This window comes from Moschus berezovskii, chromosome 10 (genome assembly GCF_049115385.1).
Source record: "Moschus berezovskii isolate FMDL1 chromosome 10, NW_MosBer_1.0, whole genome shotgun sequence".
Taxonomy (NCBI): Eukaryota; Metazoa; Chordata; class Mammalia; order Artiodactyla; family Moschidae; genus Moschus; species Moschus berezovskii.
The window spans coordinates 101,636,974-101,659,372 of record NC_142469.1 but is presented as its reverse complement, the minus strand read 5'-3'; the positions used below and the strand labels follow the sequence as shown (position 1 = coordinate 101,659,372).

Below are 22,399 nucleotides of genomic sequence, written 5' to 3'. Positions count from 1 at the left end.
GAGAAGTGTGCTATGAGCTCTGACATCCCAGAAGGCTTTTCCAAGTGGCAAGAGCAGCCACTCTCCATTCTCAGGCCAGCCCCCTCCCCGACATGGCCACGTGGGCACTAAGGGACACACCACCCCCCGGGAAGCAGGGCCCTGGGCTGCCTGAAGAATGATGAGCACGAAGCATCACTTTACAAAAACACCTTCCCCTCTTCTGAATCCCCCTCTGAAATTCTGGTGATAAACCAACTTTGTTGTTGTTCAGTCATGTCTGACTCTTTGTGACCACATGGACTGTAGCACCCCAGGCTTCCTTGTCCATCACCATCTCCCTGAGCTTGCTGAAACTCATGTCCATTGAGTTGGTGATGCCATCCAACCATCTCATCCTCTGTTGTCCCCTTCTCCTCCTGCCCTCAATCTTTCCCAGCATCAGAGTCTTTTCCAGTGAGTCAGCCCTTCGCATCAGGTGGCCAGAGTACTGAAGCTTCAACTTCAGCATCAATCCTTCCAGTGAATATTCAGGGTTGATTTCTTTTAGGATTGACTGGTTGGATCTCCTTGCTGTCCACGGGACTCTCAGAGAGTCTTCTCCAGTATCATAGTTTGAAAGCATCAATTCTTTGGTGCTCAGCCTTCTTTATGGTCCAACTCTCACATCTGCACTAAATCAACTTTAGTAACCCATGTGTTAAATCTGCACCAAGGGAAGGTCTCCAGAATGTTAAAGGGTCTTCCAGCCACACAGTGATGGCTGCTATCAGTCAGCAGGGGTCAAAGCAACCTTCCGCTAAACAGACAACTCTAAACAATCCCTGTTGCAGTCACACTGGCCTGACCCCCTGTAGGAGGACGGCTCATAACCTCGAAGGAAGAAACCCAAACCTATAAAGGAAAAGAGCTTGCATCTCCTTCCAGTTATGGGTGAACAGGAACCACCCAGAAAAACGCTTTCACCCGCCAAACCCTCACTCTCACGCACCAGCCATGTCCACTGCTGACCCCATCTGATTCCAGATGTGGGCTCAGACCTTGAACACAGCACCCCAAAAGGTGGGTTCAGGCAATCAAGCCCGTGACCACGCAGCCAGGCCTGACTCAGCTGTGGTCAGCTCCACGGGTGCCGCCCTGAGCCCAAACACCACGCCCCCTCCAGAGCTGGCTTCTCCTGGCCAACTGGAGACAGTCCAGAGTCCACCTGGGGCCTCCCCTTCCCAAGTCCCTCTGAGTCTTCACTCGGTGATTCCCCGCTTTGTCTTCCTCTTCCCTGTGTACCTCAAATCTCCAACCAGAGCTGGCACAGGCTGCCTGGGAAGAGCAGGTACAAAGGGTGACGCAGATTCCCCAGGCATTCAAGGCTTGTTACAGCTTCTGAGACCTCTAGACTCGGCTCATCAGGCAGTCCCAGCTGAAAACGGCCCCGTGGCCTAACAAAGACCCCTTCAGAATCCACAGCCCCTGCGTTCCTGAGCTTGGCTGCCTTCAGGAGCACATCACCTGCAAAACAGAGCTAGTGATTCAGACACACCATCTGGAGTGTGGTCCTTGAACCAGCGGCCCTGGTGCCACCGTCGGCTGCTTGCTGGAAATGCAGAGTCTCAGGCCCCAGCCCATTCCTGCTCGATCAGAATCTGCATTTTTAACAAGATTCACGTCCTTGAAGTCTGAGCATGCTACCACCCCCCAAACCCCACATAACCAGAGAACCTAAGGGGATCTGGGGGACAGGGAGCATGGGTACATATGCAAGGACACTGCGAACCCCTCTTTCTCCAAGTGGAAGTCAGAAGCACACTTGTGGGGTCCCAAGTGCCAAGGAAAGTACACTTAACAGGTGATGAAACCTGTGACCTCCTCTGTTTGGACAAAGGGAGGAAGGAACAAAAGGAGGGCCCAAAGATGCCTCATCAGCCCTGACTCAGGGCTGGAAAGGCCCCAGAGGCCAGCACTGGAACCAAGAACACCCCGTCCTGTGAGGCGTCTCCAAACAATTCCTACAGCAGGACTTTCATCACTTCTGCTTCTGACTCGAATCTCCTGGTAAACCTGATGGGAGGAGCTCCACTGTATGCAAATAACCACGCTCCACCCCGGGTCTTCCACAGGACCTGTCAAAGGTCATGACCCCAGGGCCCACAAAGGGTGACAACGGACACATTTAGGGGTTATCCACGCACCGCTGGTCCCCGAAGGGGCCCGTTACTGCCCATCACCTTGGGAGGATGACTCAGCTCTGCCGTTGAAACCGACAGGTTAGGTTGTGGGATTAACAGTGTGGGACCTGGAGCCAGGATGCCTGGGTTCAAATTCCCTGCCTCATTCAAGCCTCAGTCTTTTCACCTGTAAAATGGGAATAACAGACCCTACCTCATTGTTTCCTATGAAGAATATGTGAGTTATGACCCACACAGAACTTAAGAGGAGTACTTGCTTTACAAAGGTCTGTACGCTGGAGGAAAAGCACAAGAACTGAGGGGGTTGGGGAGGCGCTGAGCACAGGCCCAGACACTCAGGGAGCACTGGCAGATGCTGGCACTTGTGCCCCTTAGTTACGGAGCAGATTTTCCTTCCGGAGTCTACCTAAGACCACGTTGAACACCCTCCCTGATTCCAGCGGGGGCTGGTTTTCCTCTTATTGTGCAGAGAGCGAGTGGGCATCAATCACAGCTCCAGCAGGTGACCCACGCGCCCGGGGATGATGCTAAGAGACAGAAGATGCAGGTGCTCATCAGAGCCCGCCCTCCGTGTGAGCCGGGGGCAGGGGACCCAGGCCTCACCAGAAGAAGGAGTTTCCCCACTCGGAGCTGTCGTCGCCTTGCTTCTGCGCCCGGACAGTGAGGTCGAAGCTAGACCCATCGTTGGGCCAGGAGAAGTAGAAGACCCCCGAGTTGAGGATCTTCCGCAAGGCTGTGAGGCGGTCCTCCTCCTTGGCCTCTTCCTGGAGAGGGTAAAAGTCGGTGGCAGTGATTTTGTAGATCTCGGCCTCTGGGATTCTGCCCACGGATGCACAGCCTGTCACCAGAACCAGGAAACTCAGGAAGGTGCCACCTGGAAGGGAAGTAAGACACGGGGACTGAGGGTCGCAGGCGGTGACGCGGGCGACGGACAGCCGCAACCATGAGATGGACTTCCCGCTCTCTCCCTCACCTCCCTGCACCCCTCCTTCAGCTGAGGGATCCGCCTGCCGCCTGAGCCCAGAGCCTGGAGCTGTGGTTCCAGAGCCCGGCCCGGCCCACCAGCAGCAGAGCCACCTGGAGGCTGTTAGAAATCAGAACTCTCAGCCCCACCCCCCAGACCTCAGGGGCGGGGCCCGTAAGCAGCCTGTGCTTAACAAGCCCAGGGGTTCCTGCTGCCCCTCACCCCCACCCCCAAGCCTGAGATACTGCCTGCAGCCTGCCCAGCCCACACCCCAAGCCTTTCAAATCCACCCTCCCCACGAAGCCCCAGGGCCCCCAGCCAGGATCAGTCCTCCAAGCGCCACTGATGGAGCGGCCTGATCGCAGACTGACCTGCAGGCTTCACCTGCCCACAGGGCTGAAGTGGGAACCCCTGTCCCCACTGCCCACCTCCTCCCTCTCCCCACCGTGCAGCACACAGAGTCCAGCTGCTCTTATGGGCCATCTCTGTGGCTCCCCAAAAGCGCCCTTGCACCCCTGGGCCTCTGCCAGTGAGGCCTGCCTCCCCACTCACCTTCTGGCCCCCACCCTCTAGACCAGCTGGAGCCTCCCTGAAGTCTCCGCCCACACCCCCCTTCCCAAGAGAACTCCTCTTCACCCTTCTGGGGTCAAGTCAGCAACAACTCCTCCAGGGAGCCTTGCATGCTCTCCTGAGACACCGCCAGGGGCCCCTTGGACGCTGTGAGGAGCACTTAGATGTTCCCTCTTAGTTCTCATCACACACAAAGCTAACAGCCTCCTTCCTGCACGTGTTCCCCAGCCAGCTGGGGGTTCCTTAGGGACAGGCTCTGTTTGGTTGTCATATCCCGGCAAGCATTTGACGAAAATGTCCTAAATAGGCCAACAAGAGAGCAGCTCAAGCCCCCTCGCCACCTCCCCGTGAAAGGTTACCCCAACCACTGTGGACCCTGTTGTTGGGAGGAGAGACAACCCCCCTTCTGGGGACCCCACCACACCACCCATGGCTGTTTTCTGTTCCACGTCCCCACCGTGCAGCAGGCCCAGGCACACAAAGGCGCTCAAAGACACACACTGGGGGCGGGGACGGTGGGGACACTGACCCACCGTCCTCTGTTTCAGGAGAAGGCCCAGGAGACAACTTGGTGGGTAACTAGCCTCGAGGGGCTGGTGTGATTCCGGCCCAGAGCACACCCTTCCCGTCCCACCGAAGTTTAAGGGACTCGCTCCCACCAAGACCTACTCCAGATGACCCGCGGTCGTTGTCTGGAGTCGTGGTGGTCAGCGTTCTCAGATCTCTGGACACTCCACTGTGACCCTGAAGACTGCCAGTCTCTCTGCTCACCCACCCTATATCCCCTCCTCACACTTAACAGGAAGACAGCGCTGCTGGGGTCAGGGGACGTCGGGTTTCATTAAAGACCCCTTCATTCAATAAATAGGTCACCACTCCTATTAGGCTTCACAGGGTAAGGGAGGAGGTCTCATACAACAGGCAACCATACTGGCTCACAAACTACCTCTCCGGTCACGTGATCAGGAAACCTTTATTAATTTCTTTATTTTTGGCTGTGCTGGGTCTTGGATGCAGTGCGGGCTTCTCATTGCAGAGCACAGGTTCCAGGGCGTGTGGGCTTCAGGAGTTACAGCACACAGGCTTCGCTGCTCTGAGGCCTGTGGGATCATCCTGGTCCAAGGCTCGAACCTGCGTCTCCTGCATTAGCAGGCGGATTCTTTCCCACTGAGCCACGAGGGAAGGCAGGGAAACCACATAGGAAAAAGGTGGTTATGGCTGTGGAGTCAGGGGCCGAGTGTCTTAAGGAGAACCGGTGTTGTTTCTGGAAGACAGGTGGGGTTTGTGTGGGGCTGACAGCCTATGCCAGAACCAGTGCGCAGGCATCTCATCTGCCTCCTCCCATGGGCTCAGCACGGGCAAGGCGGAGTTCAGGAACCATCCCCTCGCACGGGCCAGAGGACAGCCCAGTGGTTGATGCTGCGAGCCCGACACTGGCCTCGGGAAGGGGGCGGGTCCCACCGGGAGGGGGTGGGTCCCGGGGGAGGATGGGAAATTCTCTCCATCTCTCCGCCCGCATCGTGCAGTGGGTTTCTAGCCCCGCTTCCTCAACAGCCTCTGCGTGGGGGGACCGAGTCCCTGGCAGGAGTCCCAGGTTGCTCTGAAGACAGCAGGCACTTTCTGTGCAGGGCAGCGGCCCGGGGGAGGCTCGAGGCGGGCGTGCGACAGCAGGCGTGAAAAGGCTCTTGAAATAAATGAGCGCAAGAGGAAGGGCCGTCACCACCGAGGAGGCTGGCTCCCGAGTCCTGGGGCTCGCGGCTCGGGAGAGGATGAGGAAAGAGCCGCTGCGTGGGAGCAAGCTGGAAGCAGATGCTTTGGTGATACTCAGTCCTCAGGGATGCTTACCATGTGCCAGGCACCACTCCACAGACCTGCTCCCAGCACCCTCAACGGGGAGGTCCCGTTTTACAGGCAGGGAGATGGAGGCACAGGGAGGCTGAGTAGCCTGCCCAGGGCAGCACAGCGGGGAGCTGCGACTCAAAGCCACTTTCTAGCCCACCCCGGGCGAGTCACTCAAGCCAAGTCTGGTTCCAGGGCCGGGGGCTCCTGACCATGTCCTTGCAGAAGTACAGCCAACCTGTCTAACAGCACCGCCGTTTTAGACTTGGGGACTGGCCCCGAGGAACTGAACAGCCTGTCCAGGGCACAGCTCATCTCTGTTGGACCCAAGATGCAAACACGGGTCTCACCTCGGCCCAGGCTCCATCTAGCCCTGTGGGCTGGTGACCTTCATCCACTCCAGCTGTTGTCTCTCTAAGAATTGTTGGCCAATGCTCCTCTCGCTTATTTTCAAATTGACACCAGAAGTTTTCATCATTAGTTTAAATGGTTGTGAGTAATATATTTTCCAGCATGTGCTAAATATTGACATGTAAAAATAAAACTGTTGTGGGCCTCTGTACCAGTATCCAGCGGAATCCAGGTGGTGATTTATATTCATCATCATCTATTTTTTTAAGGCATCATGAACAAGATCTTCTTGAACAGATGGGATTTTACTCCTATTTGCCGGCCACTTTCCCCACAGAATTCCACCCTAATGTTACATTTTGCGCTTCACTCGATCATATTGTACAGCACTTTGACCCTAAAGTTCCGAGTCTTTAAAAAGTTTTTCTTCGGGCTTGAGTTATCCCTACAATGATTTTTAGTAGAGATTGGTCAAACAGTGTAAACAAAACATTTTTGTTAAACGATCATTTAACATAAAAAGTAAAGATTTGCTGGAAAGGCTTCTCTTAATGAGATGAATGGTATTTCTCGTTCATGGACACATATTTATTGGTGGAATGAAACTAGATTCCAATTCTGGTTCTATTTTTCATTTTTATAGATGTAAATGCTGAGGAACCTTGTTCACACTGATAAACAGATGGGAACAGAAAGGGCTTCATTAGAGAAACGTCACTCAATTCTTCAAAGTCCTTCTGATTACATGTTAAGAAAAAAAGAAATCACAATGAATTACTGACACAAGCGCCGTTAATGCTGTCAGCTGACACCCCACTTCTTCCATTTTGTGGAAAGAAAACAATTGACTGTCATCTGACTTGTCAGCAAATCTGTCACCTAGTCACTGAGGTGAGTGACTTCCTCAACTGCTGACAATATTCTGAATTGTCCCTTTGTTTGGCAACCTAGAGGCATTTATGTCTGGAACAACACAGCGTGGTGAGAAGCTGGGCGGGCAAAACAAGACAGCAGAAGGGTGGTTATGGATGGAACAGGGAGGGTGAGAAGCCAGCTCCACATCCCAGGACATTCTTAGGCAAACTGATGACCGGGAGGCGCTGAGGAGCAGAACTTGTTTTCCTCAGATCTCACCACGTCCATGCACACGGTCTCCGTGACCCCAGGAGAACGGCCCCTCAGCCTGGCAGGGGTGGTCAGTCCTGGCGTCACCATGTACCCCGACCTGTGTAAGCGCCCCCTGGCTCACGCGCTGCAGGAGGCGGGCAGTAGCGAGCAGGGCTGTCAGGATGCTGTCGGCCAGTAAGCCCACACAGAAGGTGTCTCCAGGGGTAAAACAGGCTGGCGGGACTCGCCTGCCCCAGGCGAGGGAGAAATCCCCTCTGAGGTCACCTTGAGCACGGGACCCCAGCTGTGTTTTCAGTAAATCAGGATCAATCTTCTCACAGCCTGGAAGTGAAATGGGCCTTGGGGGGCGGGGGGGGGGGGGACTTGGGGGTTGGGGGTCTCAGACGTCATCAGTCAAGGCTGAGTCTGAGGCCTTGAAACCAGATAGGAAATTGGAGCAAGGCAAAGACAAAAGTCAGGCTCACCTTGGCCTGAGAAGATAGGGCTCCACACGCCTTTCAACGGCCTGTGGGGCCTCAGGCAAGCCGCAGGCCGTCTCTGGGCACCAGATGGGCTCCCCGTCCCTTTCAGCTCCGACTCTCTGGTTCCAGGGCTCCGGCCTCAGCAAGACCATGCCTGGGTCAGAGGATGCTGGCCAGTCAGGTGAGGTGGTGGCGAGGGCAAGAAATGGGTCACAGGCCAAAAAGACGTCTACGCCAGAACCGGGAGGGCCATACCGCACACAGAGGCAGCCTGGGTGAGCAGGGTGGGGCAGTGGATTGCAATTACCTCAATATAAATATGGGCTTCCCAGGCGGCTCAAGGAGTAAAGAATCCGCCTGCCAATGCAGGAGATACAAGGGTTCGATCCCTGGGTCAGGAAGATCCCCTGGAGTGGGAAATGGCAACCCCGCTCCGGTATTCCTGCCTGGAAAATTCCATGGGTAGAGGGGCCTGGTGGGCAACAGTCCATGGGGTCTCAAAAGAGTCGGACATGCCTGAGCACACTATATATACAGGTTAACAGGGATGGGGTTTCGGTTTGAGACAATGAAAATGCTCTAGAGATGGACGGTGGTGAAAGCTGCTCAACAGTGTGAATGGCCTTCATGCCACTGACCTGCAATGCTTAAAGTGGTTAAAATGGTAACTTTTAGGGACCTCCCTCGTGGCTCAACTGGTAAGGAATGTGCCTGCAATGTGGAAGACCTGAGTTCGATCCCTGGATTGGGAAGATCCCCTGGAGAAGGGAAAGGCTACTCGTTCCACTATTCCGGCCTGGGGAATTCCATGGACTGTATATAGTCCACAGGGTTGGAAAGAGTTGGACATGACTTAGCAACTTTTTCTTTCACTTGCACCGGTGGTCCAGTGGCTAAGATGCCACGCTTCTAATGCAGGAGGCCTGGACTCAATCCCTGGTCAAGGAATCGGATCCCACATGCCACAACCAAAGATCCTGCGAGCCACAACCAAGATCGAAGATCCTGCATGCCATAACTAAGGCCTGGAGCAGCCAAACAGATAAATAAGTAGTTTTTAAAAATGGTAAATTTTATTATCTTATGTATGTTAGTTGCTCAGTCATGTCCAACTCTTTCCAATCCCATGGACTGTAACCCATCAGGCTCCTCTGTCCATGGGATTCTCCAGGCAAGAGAATCCCACTGGACTAGGCTGCCATTCCCTTCTCCAAGGGATCTTCCCGGCCCAGAGATTGAACCCGGGTCTTCTGCATTGCAGGCAGATTCTTTAGCACTTGAGCCACCTGGGAAGCCCTATCTTATATATATTTTATCACAATATGTAAAAACCTCCAAAACTTCCACTTAGAAATCCTCTCCCTCAAGAGGGCCATCTTCAAAGCCCAGCTCCAAGTCAGAGCTGCCCGGGAGAAACCCTGAAGCCTGTGGGGACAGGTCCGGAGTTTCATCCAGCCGTGGCCACTCATCATCCGGCCGGGAAGGTCGGGCACCAGGGCCACCATGAGTCACCAGCACACACAATGGTTCATTCAGGGACGGTGCGGGGCGTGCTCTGCATTGGAATTTCTCTGTGTTTGCTCAGCCTAGGAGTTCTCTCCCCAGCCAGGTACGAGTGGACCTCAACCCTGGTTGCCTACACACCATCCTCCCTCTTGACTGCCAGTCCGGGATACTCTCAGATCAGTGAACAGATGACCTGGGAGCCGATGCTTCCCCACCTGTGAAGTCAGCAGCTGTGACCGGAGGAGCCCGAGCCCCCCGCCCCCACCCCTTACCAGCGAGCTCAGAATCCTGAATGCCTGGATCCACCAGGAATCTGTCTCCTCCTGCAGAGAACACGAGCGCAGTGAAGGCAGCAGTGTGCTGGCTACTTTCACCAGCTTCCGGGAGCCGGCTGAGCACAGCACATCCCAATTCCATCCTGGCCTGAAACCATCTACGCTGGATGCACTTACATGGCGGAAACTGGCAAACACAAACTGTCAGGGATTCCCCCCAGAGAGCCGGATGTCAAACAATAACCGGCCCACCACCGGGTATAAGTGTTAAATTATTAAGACTGATGGCCATTTCCTTTCAAGACTTGCTGGAGAATACTGCATTTTCCGAATCTCAAAGGACTCCTACTGTCAAAGGTCCCCCTCCAGAGACGGTCCATCCTGAAGTGACTGCCCAGAGAAGTCAGCCCTGGCTGACTACCAACCAGGAGTCACAGACCCAAAGGCACTCAGCCTGGGCCCCACGCCTAGTTCTCCCTGAGAGACCCCCTGCAGGACAGCCCCTCACACCCACTAAGTACCCAAGTTCAGTCCATGTTCATTCTTTCATGTGTTAATAAGAATCTTCAGAACTATGTAAGATAGAGATGAGGCAGTTTTCCTGCTTTTAGAGGCATGAAAACAGCCCTCGAGAGATTGAATGAACTAAGAAGGTCAGTCTGTCAAGAAGCTGAAATTAGACTTGAGGAGGGCTGTCTGGTGGAAGGCTGACAGGACTGTCAAGTACAGCTTCACAGGCTGTGCACTGCCCAACTCCGGGAAACAGTTCAACAGAGACCTCAAAGTATTAACCCACGAAGCTATGAAATAGGGAGGCCTTAAGAGCTTAGGGGGAAAGGGAGTTAAATCCCTAGAATCCTTGGGATAAATTCCTTTTATAACAATAGTCTCACTTTCTGTGCCTTGTATTGTATATGTGTCAGGAAGCCCAACTCTCATAACCATACATGACTACCGGAAAAACCACAGCTTTGACTATATGGATCTTCCTATATTCGTTGGAGGGACTGATGCTGAAGCTGAAGCTCCAATACTTTGGCCACCTCACGCGAAGAGTTGACTCACTGGAAAAGACCCTGATGCTGGGAGGGATCGGGGGCAGGAGGAGAAGGGGACGACAGAGGATGAGATGGTTGGATGGCATCACCGACTCGATGGACATGAGTTTGAGTGGACTCCGGGAGTTGGTGATGGACAGGGAGGCCTGGCGTGCTGTGATTCATGGGGTCGCAAAGAGTTGAACATGACTGAGTGGGTGAACAATAATAGGAAGCCCAACTCCAGGGCTTATCATGGGGGCTCCAACCCCTTCCTGCTAATTTCAGAGAGGAAGGAGGGACTCTGCGCTCTCCATGGAAATCTACGAACTTGTGAACATTTCCTAATTTCTAACATAAAAGGCTGTGTTCACTTAGGTAGACTGAAACTGAACAACTGCCCCAAGTTAACTAAGAACCTGAGCGGAAGTCTCTCTCTCTGAACAGAGACCTTCAGTCTAAAAGAGTCAAAAGGGGGCCCGCCTCCCACTCAGGCTGGTCATCCTGGCGGCAGATGAAAGCTGAACTTCACTCTGTACTGCCGGCACCCTCAACAGGTGGGGAAGAAAACAAAACACATCGTAGTTCTGGGATAGGGACTTGCAGATAGAGAAGAAAATCAAGTTCAACCCAAGCATTCCTCGGCGTAACCGAAGAGAACTGGAAAAGCTCACTGACAAGGCCCAGTCCTTCCAGCCTTCAGACTGTTGTTCAGCCGCTCAGTCGTGTCCGACCGACTCTCTGTGACCCCAGGGACTGTAGCCTGCCAGGCTCCTCTGTCCTGGATTCCCCAGGCAGGATTACTGGAGTGGGTTGCCATATCCTTCTCCAGGGCATCTTCCCGACCCAGGGATAGAACCCGAGGCTCTTGCTTTGATAGGCGGGTTCTTTACCACTGAGCCACCAGGGAAGCCCTCACCCTTCAGATACCCTGGGCACTTTCAGAAATGTGTTGAGAAAGGCCAGATAATCCTGACGTTCCAAGTCAAATGCCCTCTCACCACACTCAGGGAGCCTTCACAGGCCCTCCTGGAGGGTGACACAGGCAGGCAGGGCTGGGGGTGTTCAGAGGACACCAGACACGGCCGGGGACCAGGGGCCGTGCTCGCCTCCCCCTCGGAGGGCCACAGGTAGGGAGGAGGGCCTTGTCTGGGGCAGCACTAGGAGCTGGTCACCTCTCTCCACTCCCTGACCTGGGATGAGCCTGCTGTACCCGGGCACCCACAGACACCCTGGCTCACTCAGACACTGTCCGTGGGGGCTGCCAGCCTTCCTGGTCAGGACTGGTTCCCTAGAGCTGATCTCCAACCTCAGCCCAGGAAGGCAAGCTTTCCCCTGGGATACGGGAAAGGTACCACTTCCCTGGTCTTGGAACCTCAGCCTTCCTGCCCCTTTCAGGACAGAACAGCCGAGCGGGTGAAGGCAGCCCCTGATGCCATAAAAAAGGAGTTTAAAACCTAGTCACAGGTTCCAGGGGCTTCCTTTGTGGCTCAGCTGGTAAAGAATCCGCCTGCAATGCGGGAGACCTGGGTTCAGTCCTTGGGTTGGAAAGATCCCCTGGAGAAGGGAAAGGCTACCCACTCCAGGATTCTGGCCTGGAGAATTCCATGGACTGTAAAGTCCACGGGATTGCAAAGGGTTGGACATGACTGAGTGACTTTCACAGGTTCAGGAGGGAGGGGGCATGTGTATACCCGTGGCTGATTCATGTTGCCGTATGGCAGAAACCGACACAACATTGCAAAGCAATTGTCATCCAATTAAAAATAAACACATTTAAATTTTTTAAAAACCCACTTGCCACTTGAGGACTGCCCCACTTTCGGCAAGTCACCGATGCGCAATGGACCATTAATTTATGCACAAGAAAAATATTGCCACTCATAATTGTAAAATGTCAACATCTGTAACATATCTGAAATACCCAGATGTTATAATATAAAAATAATGTGTCATGGAATAGAGGAGCTACAACTCTTCAGCGTTCTAACAGTTCCAGTTCCTACCTCAAGTTGTTGGGAGAGCTGAGTTAATAAATTAAAACACTTAAAACTGGGCCCAGCACAGAGTAAGCACCACATAAGGTCAGCTGTCATCTTCACATCCTCGTGATTGAGGAAAGGCCACAGGAATTTTTTATAACCTCAGAAAAAATAAAAATCATGACAAGGGAAAAAAAAACCTACAGAAACCCTTGGCAGGCAGCACATCTTCATGAAAAAAAAGTGTTTAGAGGCCACTAGATCCAGGTTTGAATTCTAGCTAAGCTTCTTAGGCAAGTGATTTTTACCCTCTGAGTCTGTTTCCTTTACTGAAAAGGAGAATAAAGACATAGTATCATGTTGGCTTGTTTTTAGGATTAAAGAAGCTAATGTATACTTAGCCACTGGCACAAAACAGACATTTAATACATGCATTTTATCATGTGGGTACTGAGTGTTTTTCCTAAACACTGTTTGGTGGTGATCACCATCATATTTTAGAGGAAAAAAAAACCACCCAACTAAAGGAAAAAGAGCCAGAGAAGTAATGGCAAACAACTGTGCTATTCTGTCTGCTGTAAAAATCCTCGGTCCAGGGAACACAGCTGCTGTGTGGATGTGGAGATGAAAACAGCTGCTGTGTGGATGTAGGCTTGGGAAGAGCCTGCGTTTGAGCAGCTCACAGCCTGACCTGGTCTTGGCCCCATAAATCACCAGACACTGGGCAGGGACAGTGTAAGTTAGATGGCAGAGAGGGGAGGAAGGAGGTGGGTGCTGAGCCCCAGCATCGCATCAGGGCTCCTGTGAGGCCCAGGAGTACAGAGGTGACTGAGTGGCCTCACGGGGAGACTGTGACTCCCCAGCAGCAGCCGGGTCGATGGCTCAGCCCCTCGCGTCTTACGCTGAGCAAGGATGCCCTCGCATTCCTGTGAGTCCTCTGCCCTTTCCAGTCGGGTCGTGTGGCCCAGTTCTGGAGATCTTTCCCTTGCTCTCGCTCACACCCACCCTCGGTGCCCGATGGTCAGGCGCTGGCGGCTTTTCTCTCCTTGCCAACGATGCCCCATCCCAGCTCCACCCCGTCAAGACACACTCAGCAGGTCCAGGGGCTTCTGACCTCTGACCTCCACCCCCTTCTAGAATACAGATCCCCTGTAAAACAACACACCAGCCCCTGGGGAGATGCCCCCCTCCCCCAGACCAGGCTGGAAGACCTGAGATCCCGGCGGGCACTCAGAGAAGGTAAGGTACTCTGCGCCCTGGCTAGGAAGCAACGCTGACAGGGAAGGACCAGAACCAGGCTGCTCTCACCTTGACCTCTGCCCCAGCCAGGAGCAGCCGGCTCAGTGAAATAAAGAAACGTTTTAAAAGAGGGTAGCAGCTGAAATAAAATGACTAACGCCCACAGCCTCTCCAAACTCACGTAAGAGAAGCTCTGCCCGACACTAGAAGTCTAAGCCCCGAGCGTGTGACAGCTGCCGCCCTCCACGCGCGTACTCACCGGACTTCAGCCTGAGCTCCCCCAGGCAGCCGTAAGCATCGGTGAGCTTCCCGTACTGGCCTTTAATGACCTCCTTTTCTTCCGGGGCTGCGGGAGAAACACAGCACAGAGAGCATCAGCCAAACCTACCAGTGGAGTTCATTCACTGCAGCTTCCGATGCGGCTCCCACCCACTCGGCAAAGAAAACGCAGAGTCAGTAGCTCGGCCCCAAGTCATCTGTGTGGAGGCTTGTGGATCAGCAGATCGCCGAGCTCCAGGGACTGAGATCTTCCCACCTGCTGTCTGAAAGCTCCGGTAGCGTCCCGGGGGGCTGCAGAGGCGGAGGGGAGTCCCTGGCCCGCGGAGGTGCTGGGTTTGAGGCAGGAGCAGGTGTCTCAGGCCAGCCCCGGCCCTCGGTACTTCAGCCCACATGCTCAGAAACAGTACTGAGTCATCGCTCCCCGATGGGGAGGACCTTCCTTCCTAAGTATCGTCCACCAGAGGCCACATCGTGCAAGTGCCCACCCACCCCCCGGGGACCTGCTAACACACGAGGGCTGAGCAGGAGGCCTGGGTGACCCTGGCGTGCCAGGTCCAGGGCCAGTGAATTCCAAGGCAGGCTGATGAGCAGAGGTCCCCGGGGTCTTCAGAGTTACTAGAAACACCCAGGACAAGACCCAGCCTGCTGAGAGGCAGAAGAAGAAAAACTGGCAGAGGGAAGGACTGGGAGAAGTAGGGAGCCCTTAACCTTGACAATGATACCACAGACACCATTGGAGGTGCCACTGGCTCTTACAGGGGCCAGGTCTTTGTACCCTTTTCTCAGAAAACGTTTCTAAATGCATAGAACAAAACAGAAACACGGATGAATCCCTAAATAAGGACCCGCAAGTACCATTAGGGCGACTTGCTATGGAAGCAAAAACTCAGCCTCAACTGAATTCATCTAATACAAGGGCTCTCCATCTGGGGAGACAGAAGAAAAAGCCTGGCAGACACCACAGCTTCATAGATAGGTTTTGGGAGACTCTGTATCTCTAAAAAGTGAAAGTGAAAGTCGCTCAGTCATGCCTGACTCTTTGTGACCCCATGGACTATATACAGTCCATGGAGTTCTCCAGGCCAGAATACTGGAGTGGGGAGCCTTTCCCTTCTCCAGCGGATCTTCCCAACCCAGGCATCGAATCCAGGTCTCTCGCATTGTAGGCGGATTCTTTACCAACTGAGCTATCAGGAAAGCCCTATAATCTCTAAAATTGTATGCAAAATTTTTGATGTATATTTTTATGAGACTGGGATCCATAATTTTCATCAGAATCTTCAAGGAGCTCTAAGATTAAGAACCAGTTTAATAAATGATATTTTCTTCCAAAATTCACATGACTTTTTCTAAGTAGGGTTTTTTGCTGGGGGAGGAGGGAGCAGAGTAACCTAAAGGTAATTACCCAAAGTCGGGGCTTCCCTGGTGGCTCAGCAGCAAAGAATCCACCTGCCAATGCAGGAGACTCGGGTTCAACATCTGGGTTGGGAAGATCCCCTGGAGAAGGGAACGGCTACCCATTCCAGTATTCTCGCCTGGAGAATCCCATGGACAGAGGAGCCTGGCGGGCTACAGTCCATGGGGTCGCAAAGCAGCCACTAAACAAGTGTATATAAGTCAGTCCCAATCTCCCAATTCACTGCACCCTCCCTCCTGTCTAAATCCTTCCTTCCTCTTCAAAACTAGCGATCGCATCCCTCCAATCCCTGCTTCCATCTTCACATCTCATTCTCTCTTCCTCTCCCGCCTCCCTCTTCCATCTGTTAAGGACAATTGTGAGTACACTGGGCCCCCGGATCATCCCTAACCATCTCCTATCTCAAGGCCCTTTGTTTAATCACAAGTGCGAGGCCCCTTCCGCCACACGCGGTAACCGTCACTGGAAGCGGGCATCGGGAAGGGGGCACTGAGGGGCCCACAGATGGGCACGACCCCCTTCCTGGAGCCCGTGGCTCTTTACTCCCACACTGATGACAATGAGGAGGACAAGGCAGCCTTCCTGCCCACCCCGGTCTGCTCCCTGATGGGAAGATGAAGGCCTCCTCCGTTCAGGTGATGACGAGTCCGCCGTTCAGGGACAAGCCTGGTGCCACGTGCCTATGGAACCCTCCTGGAAGTGGCCTGCTCCCTACTCTAGGGCAGGTGAAGCCTGTGAAATCCCATCCCCGCAGGTGGAAGTGAACTGCCCCCTGCAGGCCTGTTCAGGGCCACACGTGGTGTCTCCTGGTCTAAAGAGAGAAAGGTAAACAGGCAGCTCCGGTCCTCACTGCGGTGGACACATTGATCAATCCAAGAGCTTGATTCTGACACACACAAAAATCATATTTCAACCCGCAAAGCTTCACAAAGCCTTTGCACAGAATCCTGAAGCCAGAGTATCAACTGGGTCTCACCCTGTTGACCCTAAAACGAGGAGGTCTTCGTGCCTTTATGTCCCTCTGCAAACAGTCCTGACCAAACAAACAAAACCCTGGGAAACTGCCGGCAAAAGAAACCTGGTCAGGTCGACACTTCAGAGGCGGGAACGGGACTGCAGAGGAAGCTGTGGAAACAGAACTGACCCCCTGCCCTGCTGGGTCACAGAAGACAAGCACACACACCAGGTCCCCCTGCACTGGGAAAATTAAACAAATACAAATTTAAAAAAGACTTCTCATCCTATTTTAAAAACAAACAAACACAGAGCCACCAGGCCACCTTGTCCCATCTAAATCCTGTAAATGATCAACTTCTTAATACATAATCAGCACCGTCATCCCTGGCTTTCACACAAGGCACCTCACGGAGGGTCACAACCTGACTGCATGTGACAGGCTTGGGAGAAGATGCTTTTCCTCCATCACAAAAAGACAAACTGTAAACTAACTGGGGGGCTTAAAACATCAAACCTTTTCAGCTCTTGAGTCTGGAGTCTGGAAGTCTGGAAGCAAGGTGTCAGCCAGCCACCGTCCTCCGAAGGCTCCAGGGAGGGTCCTCCCCTCCTCGTCCTGGCTGGTGGTGGCCGTCAATCTGGACCTTCTTTGGCCTGCAGCTGTGTCACTCCAAGCCCTGCCTCCTTCGTCACATGGCTGTCTTCTGCCTGTGTGGCTCTGGGTCTCTCTCCTCTTGCAAGGACATTCATCGCATCGGACTGGGGGCCCACCCTACTCCAGGATGACCTCATCTCAACCTAATTACACAAAGGACCCTATGTCCAAACATGGTCCCATTCTGAAGTATTGGAAGTTAGGACTAGAATGTATCTTTTGGGGAACACACCTGAACCCATAAGATTCAGTAACCTTTTCTTTCCATGAGCCAGCCCTATTAAAAGTCCAGACTCTCTGCAAAGCATCTCTCCTTTTCTCCAGGCCTTCCCCTCCAAGGCTCCTTCCCACCCCCTGCGATGTGTAAGCGGGGCGCGTCCCACGCCTGGGAGACAGGGCCTCCTCACTGCGCCCCCAGGACCCCCAGAGGCCTGGCCTCCCAGGCAACCTGTTCCAAAACCACCCGACACTGCTGCTTGCCCCAGATAACCGTATTTTCTCACTTCGTGTCAAAGGAAGAAGAAATCCATTTTGCTCTTAAAAGGGAGCTCCCAGACCAAAAGCCTCAGGCAGGTAATGAAGGAATGAAGCTGCAGGGAGGGGGCCGTGGGTGACTCAATGATACGTGCGTCTCCTAATGGGGACACACAGTCCATTTCTGCCCACTGCCCCAAGGAGGTCAGGCCAGCCTGGGTACCAGCAAGTTTCCAGTTTTTTGAGAAAAATAGGACACTTCTGATTTCTCAGTCTTGGCAACCAACCCAGGTTTATTTTAAGCTCTGTGTGGGCTGCACACACCTCTGCAGACTGTATTTGGTCTGCCCATTAGCAACTTCTGTCCTTCCTTACTTAATGTCTCAAAAATAGAATTTTGCCATCTTCCGTGCTTTTGTTTGTTGCATTTCCGGAGGGTTCGTCCATGTGAGAATGCTTTTGCTTCCCCCTGCTTGCCGCCCCTCCAACCCTGGCCGTCGGCCACAACTTACTAGGAAGTCCTCCCCTTTACCCACCCTTGTCCTCACGCACCTCTTGCCCTGGGATCAGCCATTCATTCCAGTGAGCGTGTATCTGAGGGCCAGCTAGGCACAGGGACACAGCAGGGACCCGAACAGATCCAAACCCATCTACCCCAGAGGCGCGGGGCCTTGGCAAAGAAGGGACACGTGCCATGAATGGATGTGTGACGGCAGCAGAGGCCAACCCGCAGGGGGTGGGAGCCAGAAGCAGCGGCCCCGACAAGGCTGTCACATTGGTGGCAGAGCGGCAGCGCCTACTCGGGGCCAGGAACCACAGAAGCTTCCTGCCCAGGGGGACAGACGCGATCAGCAGCACAATACAGTGACGTGAGCTAGGAAGAAAAAGCGAACAAGGAAGAGGGGTGGGAAGCGGGGGAATGTGGACTCTCACACAGTGCGGTTTGGCAAAGCCTCACTGCAGGGGCAATCTGTGAAAGCAGATGAAGGAAAAAAGGGAGATGGCTGAGTGGAGGGCTGGGGAGCACTGTGGGCCCAGAAGAGCATGTGCGAAGGTCCTGGGGCTGAAGCATTCCTGGAATATGCAGGGTCAGTGAGGTCAGCGAGTCTGACAGAGGGAATGGAGCCAGGGACACACTGCGAAGCACCGTCTAGGTCATAACAAGACTTGGGGTTTTGCTCTGAGCCAGAGAGAGGCACTGCAGGGTTTTGAGGATCACTTGAGAGTTGGACTGTGAAGAAAGCTGAACGCCGAAGAATTGATGCTTTTGAACTGTGGTGTTGGAGAAGACTCTTGAGAGTCCCTTGTACCGCAAGGAGATTCAACCAGTCCATTCTACAGGGGATCAATCCTGGGTGTTCATTGGAAGGACTGATGCTAAAGCTGAAACTCCAATACTTTGGCCACCTCATGCGAAGAGTTGACTCACTGGAAAAGACTCTGATGCTGGGAAGGATTGGGGGCGGGAGGGAAAAGGGGACGACAGAGAATGAGATGGCTGGATGGCATCACCGACTCAATGGACATGAGTTTGAGTGAACTCCGGGAATTGGTGGACAGGAAGGCCTGGTGTGCTGTGATTCATGGGGTCGCAAAGAGTCGGACACGACTGAGCGACTGAACTGAACTGAACTGAACTGGCTGCTCGGTTGAAAACAAATCCAGGAGGGGCAAGAAGAAGGCAAGGAGACCAGTTAGGAGGTGCTACAATGATCCTGCAGAGAGGATGCTTGGAGCGGGGTGGGAGGGGGCGCGGCTGGAGGTGCTGGGAACAGGCACACACCACACACACACACACACACACGCTCACACACCTTACTATTAGTGAAACTTGCAAAGAAAAGCAGAGCAGTGTAATAACTTTATGTGCCCGCCAGCTGTGACTGCTATCTATTCACACTCCAGCTTACTTCATTCATATCCCCCATCTGAGAGGGTAACAGGCAGGAAGGCCAGGGGTCTCCAAACGGAGGAAACAGGCTGCACGTGTTGCTTAAAATTCTGTGTTGCTATGACAACACCTGGTTCCACCTGAACTTCACTTTTCTCAAACCTTGAGCTACCCAATGTGTTTTTCTTATGGAAATATTTTTCTTAAGCCATGTTAATGAAACTATGTATTTGCTTTGGAATTTGCCTTTCCTCAAAATGGTTCCACCTAAGACTGACATTTTTTCTTTTCTCAAACCTTAGGCTGATAATAGCTCAAAAAACCAGTATTCATATCCATTGTTTTATGGCTGGGGGATGACATACCTCGTGCCATCCTATCTCAAAAATGCACACTGTGGGAGAGGGGCCTGCTGAAGCTCCCTCAGCCTTGAGTTGTCTCTCTTATCTGATTAATAGCTTTCTAACAGACATAAAACAGCTTGCTAAAACTAGCAGTGGGGCACTCTCCAGCCCCTTCTGATGTCTATGTGAGAAGCTTTCTCTGTCCCCTTTTCTCTTTAATACAACTCTGCTACACAAAAGCTCCTGAGTGATCCCTGGTCCCGAAGCTAAATCTTCTTCAGAGATCACGAATCTGACATGGTTCACCGTAAGCTATCACATCCCATCTCCGACACCTCACATCAGTCTCATCTTGCAGGTTCAGACAATAAGCAACAATCAGTGTCAGGAATTTAAAAAAAAAAACCATCCTAGCCCCACTAAAATCAGAACTCTGGCCTTGAGACCCAGATATCTGTTTTCACGAGTCTTCCACTCGAGAACCACTGCCCAAGATTATTCCAAGTAAATTCCAGACTTCATATTGTTCTATCTATAAATATTTCAGTAAGAATCTCTAACGGATGAGGCTTCCTTTTAAAAATGCACCACAACACCATGTTCATATCTTTAAAAATGTAACCATAATTCCTTAACATCATCAAATAGCTGCATATACGTTGAAGGCAGAAGCAAAAGACTTTGTGGACAGAACCGGCATGGGACATGAGCGAAGGACAGCTTTCAAGGATGATGCTGAACAACCGACAGGATGGTGTGACCATCACCCCCAGTGTCCATGAAGACGGACAGGCCAGGTCCGGGCAGTGCACCGGGAGTGGGGGTCAGACCGGCCCCAGTAAAGACTTGGAGGATGCGACTGTGCCAGCTGCAGTCACACGGGCACGTCAGCTGAAGATACAAACGGGGCGCCCCCAGCCAACAGAAGCTCCTTAAAATCACACTCGGGGAGACTGTCTGGGGAGGGTGTGGAGGGGGGACAGGGTGCTTAAGGGTCTGGGGGATGGAGAAGCCAGAAAGATACGGAAAAGGTGCAGGGCCTGGTGTCAGGAGCGAGGGGAGAGAGTGTGGAGGACGTGAGATGCGGCAGCAAGGGGCTCACATGCTGCCCTGAGTCCCTTCCCAGCAGCACTGAGAGCTCATCATTCGAGTTACACACAGAGGAGAGGCAGGGGAAAAGCAGCTTCCGTGAAGGTGGGGGGCAGATTTCTGAATGGGGAGGAGGAGGGAAAAATGGAGGCTGGGAGCAGAAGCAGTTCCCTGAGGAATGCATCTGTGTGTGTGCGCACACGTGTGTAGAAATGGGGGGCTGGGAGCGGAAAGTGGGGTCTAAAGGTTTCCCTAAGAATAGTTCACAGCAGTTTGCACGCTGGCAGAACTGATCCAGGGGCGGTAGAGGCTGCTGGAGGGGAGAGCAGGGGCCCACTGACAACGCGGCCGGCACGGCCCCGACGTGTGAGTGTGGGGCCGCCTGAACAGAGTCAGGACAGCGGGAGACACAGGGGCGCAGGCGGTGGGAGGGCCGGCGCGCAGGCTGCGGGTGGGAACGCTCTCCTGGCGCCTCAGGTTTTCTCTGTGAATCAAGACGCAAGTTCAGTTCAGTCGCTCAGTCGTGTCTGACTCTCCGCGACCCCATGAATCACAGCACGCCACGCCTCCCTGTCCATCACAAAATCCCAGAGTTCACTCAAACTCATGCCCACAGAGTCGGTGATGCCATCCAGCCATCTCACTCTCGGTCGTCCCCTTCTCCTCCCGCCCTCAACCTTTCCCAGCATCAGAGTCTTTTCCAGTGAGCCAACTCGTCACATGAGGTGGCCAAAGTATTGCAGTTTCAGCTTTAGCATCAGTCCTTCCAATGAACACCCAGGATTGATCTCCTTTAGAATGGACTGGTTGGATCTCCTTAAAGTCCAAGGGACTCTCAAGAGTGTTCTCCAACACCACAGTTCAAAAGCATCAATTCTTCGGTGATCAGCTTTCTTCACAGTCCAACTCTCACATCCATACATGACCACGGGAAAAACCATAGCCTTGACTAGACGGGCCTTTGTTGGCAAAGTAATGTCTCTGCTTTTCAATATATTATCAAGGTTGGTCATAACTTTCCTTCCAAGGAGTAAGCGTCTTTTAATTTCATGGCTGCAATCAGCATCCGCAGTGATTTTGAAGCCCCAAAAAATAAAGTCTGACACTGTTTCCACTGTTTTTCCATCTATTTCCCATGAAGTGATGGGACCAGATGCCATGATCTTTGTTTTCTGAATGTTGAGCTTCAAGCCAAACTTTTCACTCTCCTCTTTCACTTTCAACATGAGGCTTTTGAGTTCCTCTTCACTTTCTGCCATAAGGGTAGTGTCATCTGCATATCTGAGATTATTGATATTTCTCCCAGCAATCAAGACGCAAGGTGTCTGCTCAAAGCCCCGAGGAGGCGGAGGCGGAGGCGCGGAGCTTCAGCGGGAAGGGCCGTCGGGGGAGGCGGGAGGGTGAGCGGGACACGCCAGCGTAACCGGAGGGCCCGCCTGGGCACCGGCGAGCATGGTGACGGGCCCGCTCCAGAGACGTCCAGCCACACGGAGGCAGGCCCAGGCGAGGACAGGAGGCCCTGCCCAGCGGCTCCCCAGGGGAGCAGGGCCGCCAGTGAGGGGCGGGGTGGAGGGGGAGGGGTGCGGAGGGAAGTGGGTGGGGAAGGCATTGGAAGAGGAGGCAGGTTCACCTCCTACCCTGCTGCTGGGAAGGGAAGTTGGTGCAGCCACTATGGAGAACAGAATGGAGTTCCTTAAGCTAAAAAGAGAGTTGCCATAGAATCCATCAATCTCACTCCTGGGCAAATATTCGGAGAGAACTGTAACTCAAGAAGATACATGC

General features: G+C 53.2%; 1 protein-coding gene across 3 annotated transcripts in view; it reads right to left on the bottom strand.

The window, feature by feature from the left end:
* The window catches only part of SYNJ2 (synaptojanin 2), a 104,199-nt gene that overhangs the window by 53,837 nt on the left and 27,963 nt on the right, over window positions 1–22,399 (bottom strand). For all 3 annotated transcript variants that reach the window (XM_055433079.2, XM_055433078.2, XM_088840867.1), the window contains exons 2-3: window positions 13,774–13,860; window positions 2,766–3,036 (exon numbers count right to left, since the gene is read on the bottom strand). In XM_055433079.2, coding sequence (XP_055289054.2) covers window positions 2,766–3,036; window positions 13,774–13,860 — 358 coding nt within the window. The remainder of the gene's footprint in view (window positions 1–2,765; window positions 3,037–13,773; window positions 13,861–22,399) is intronic.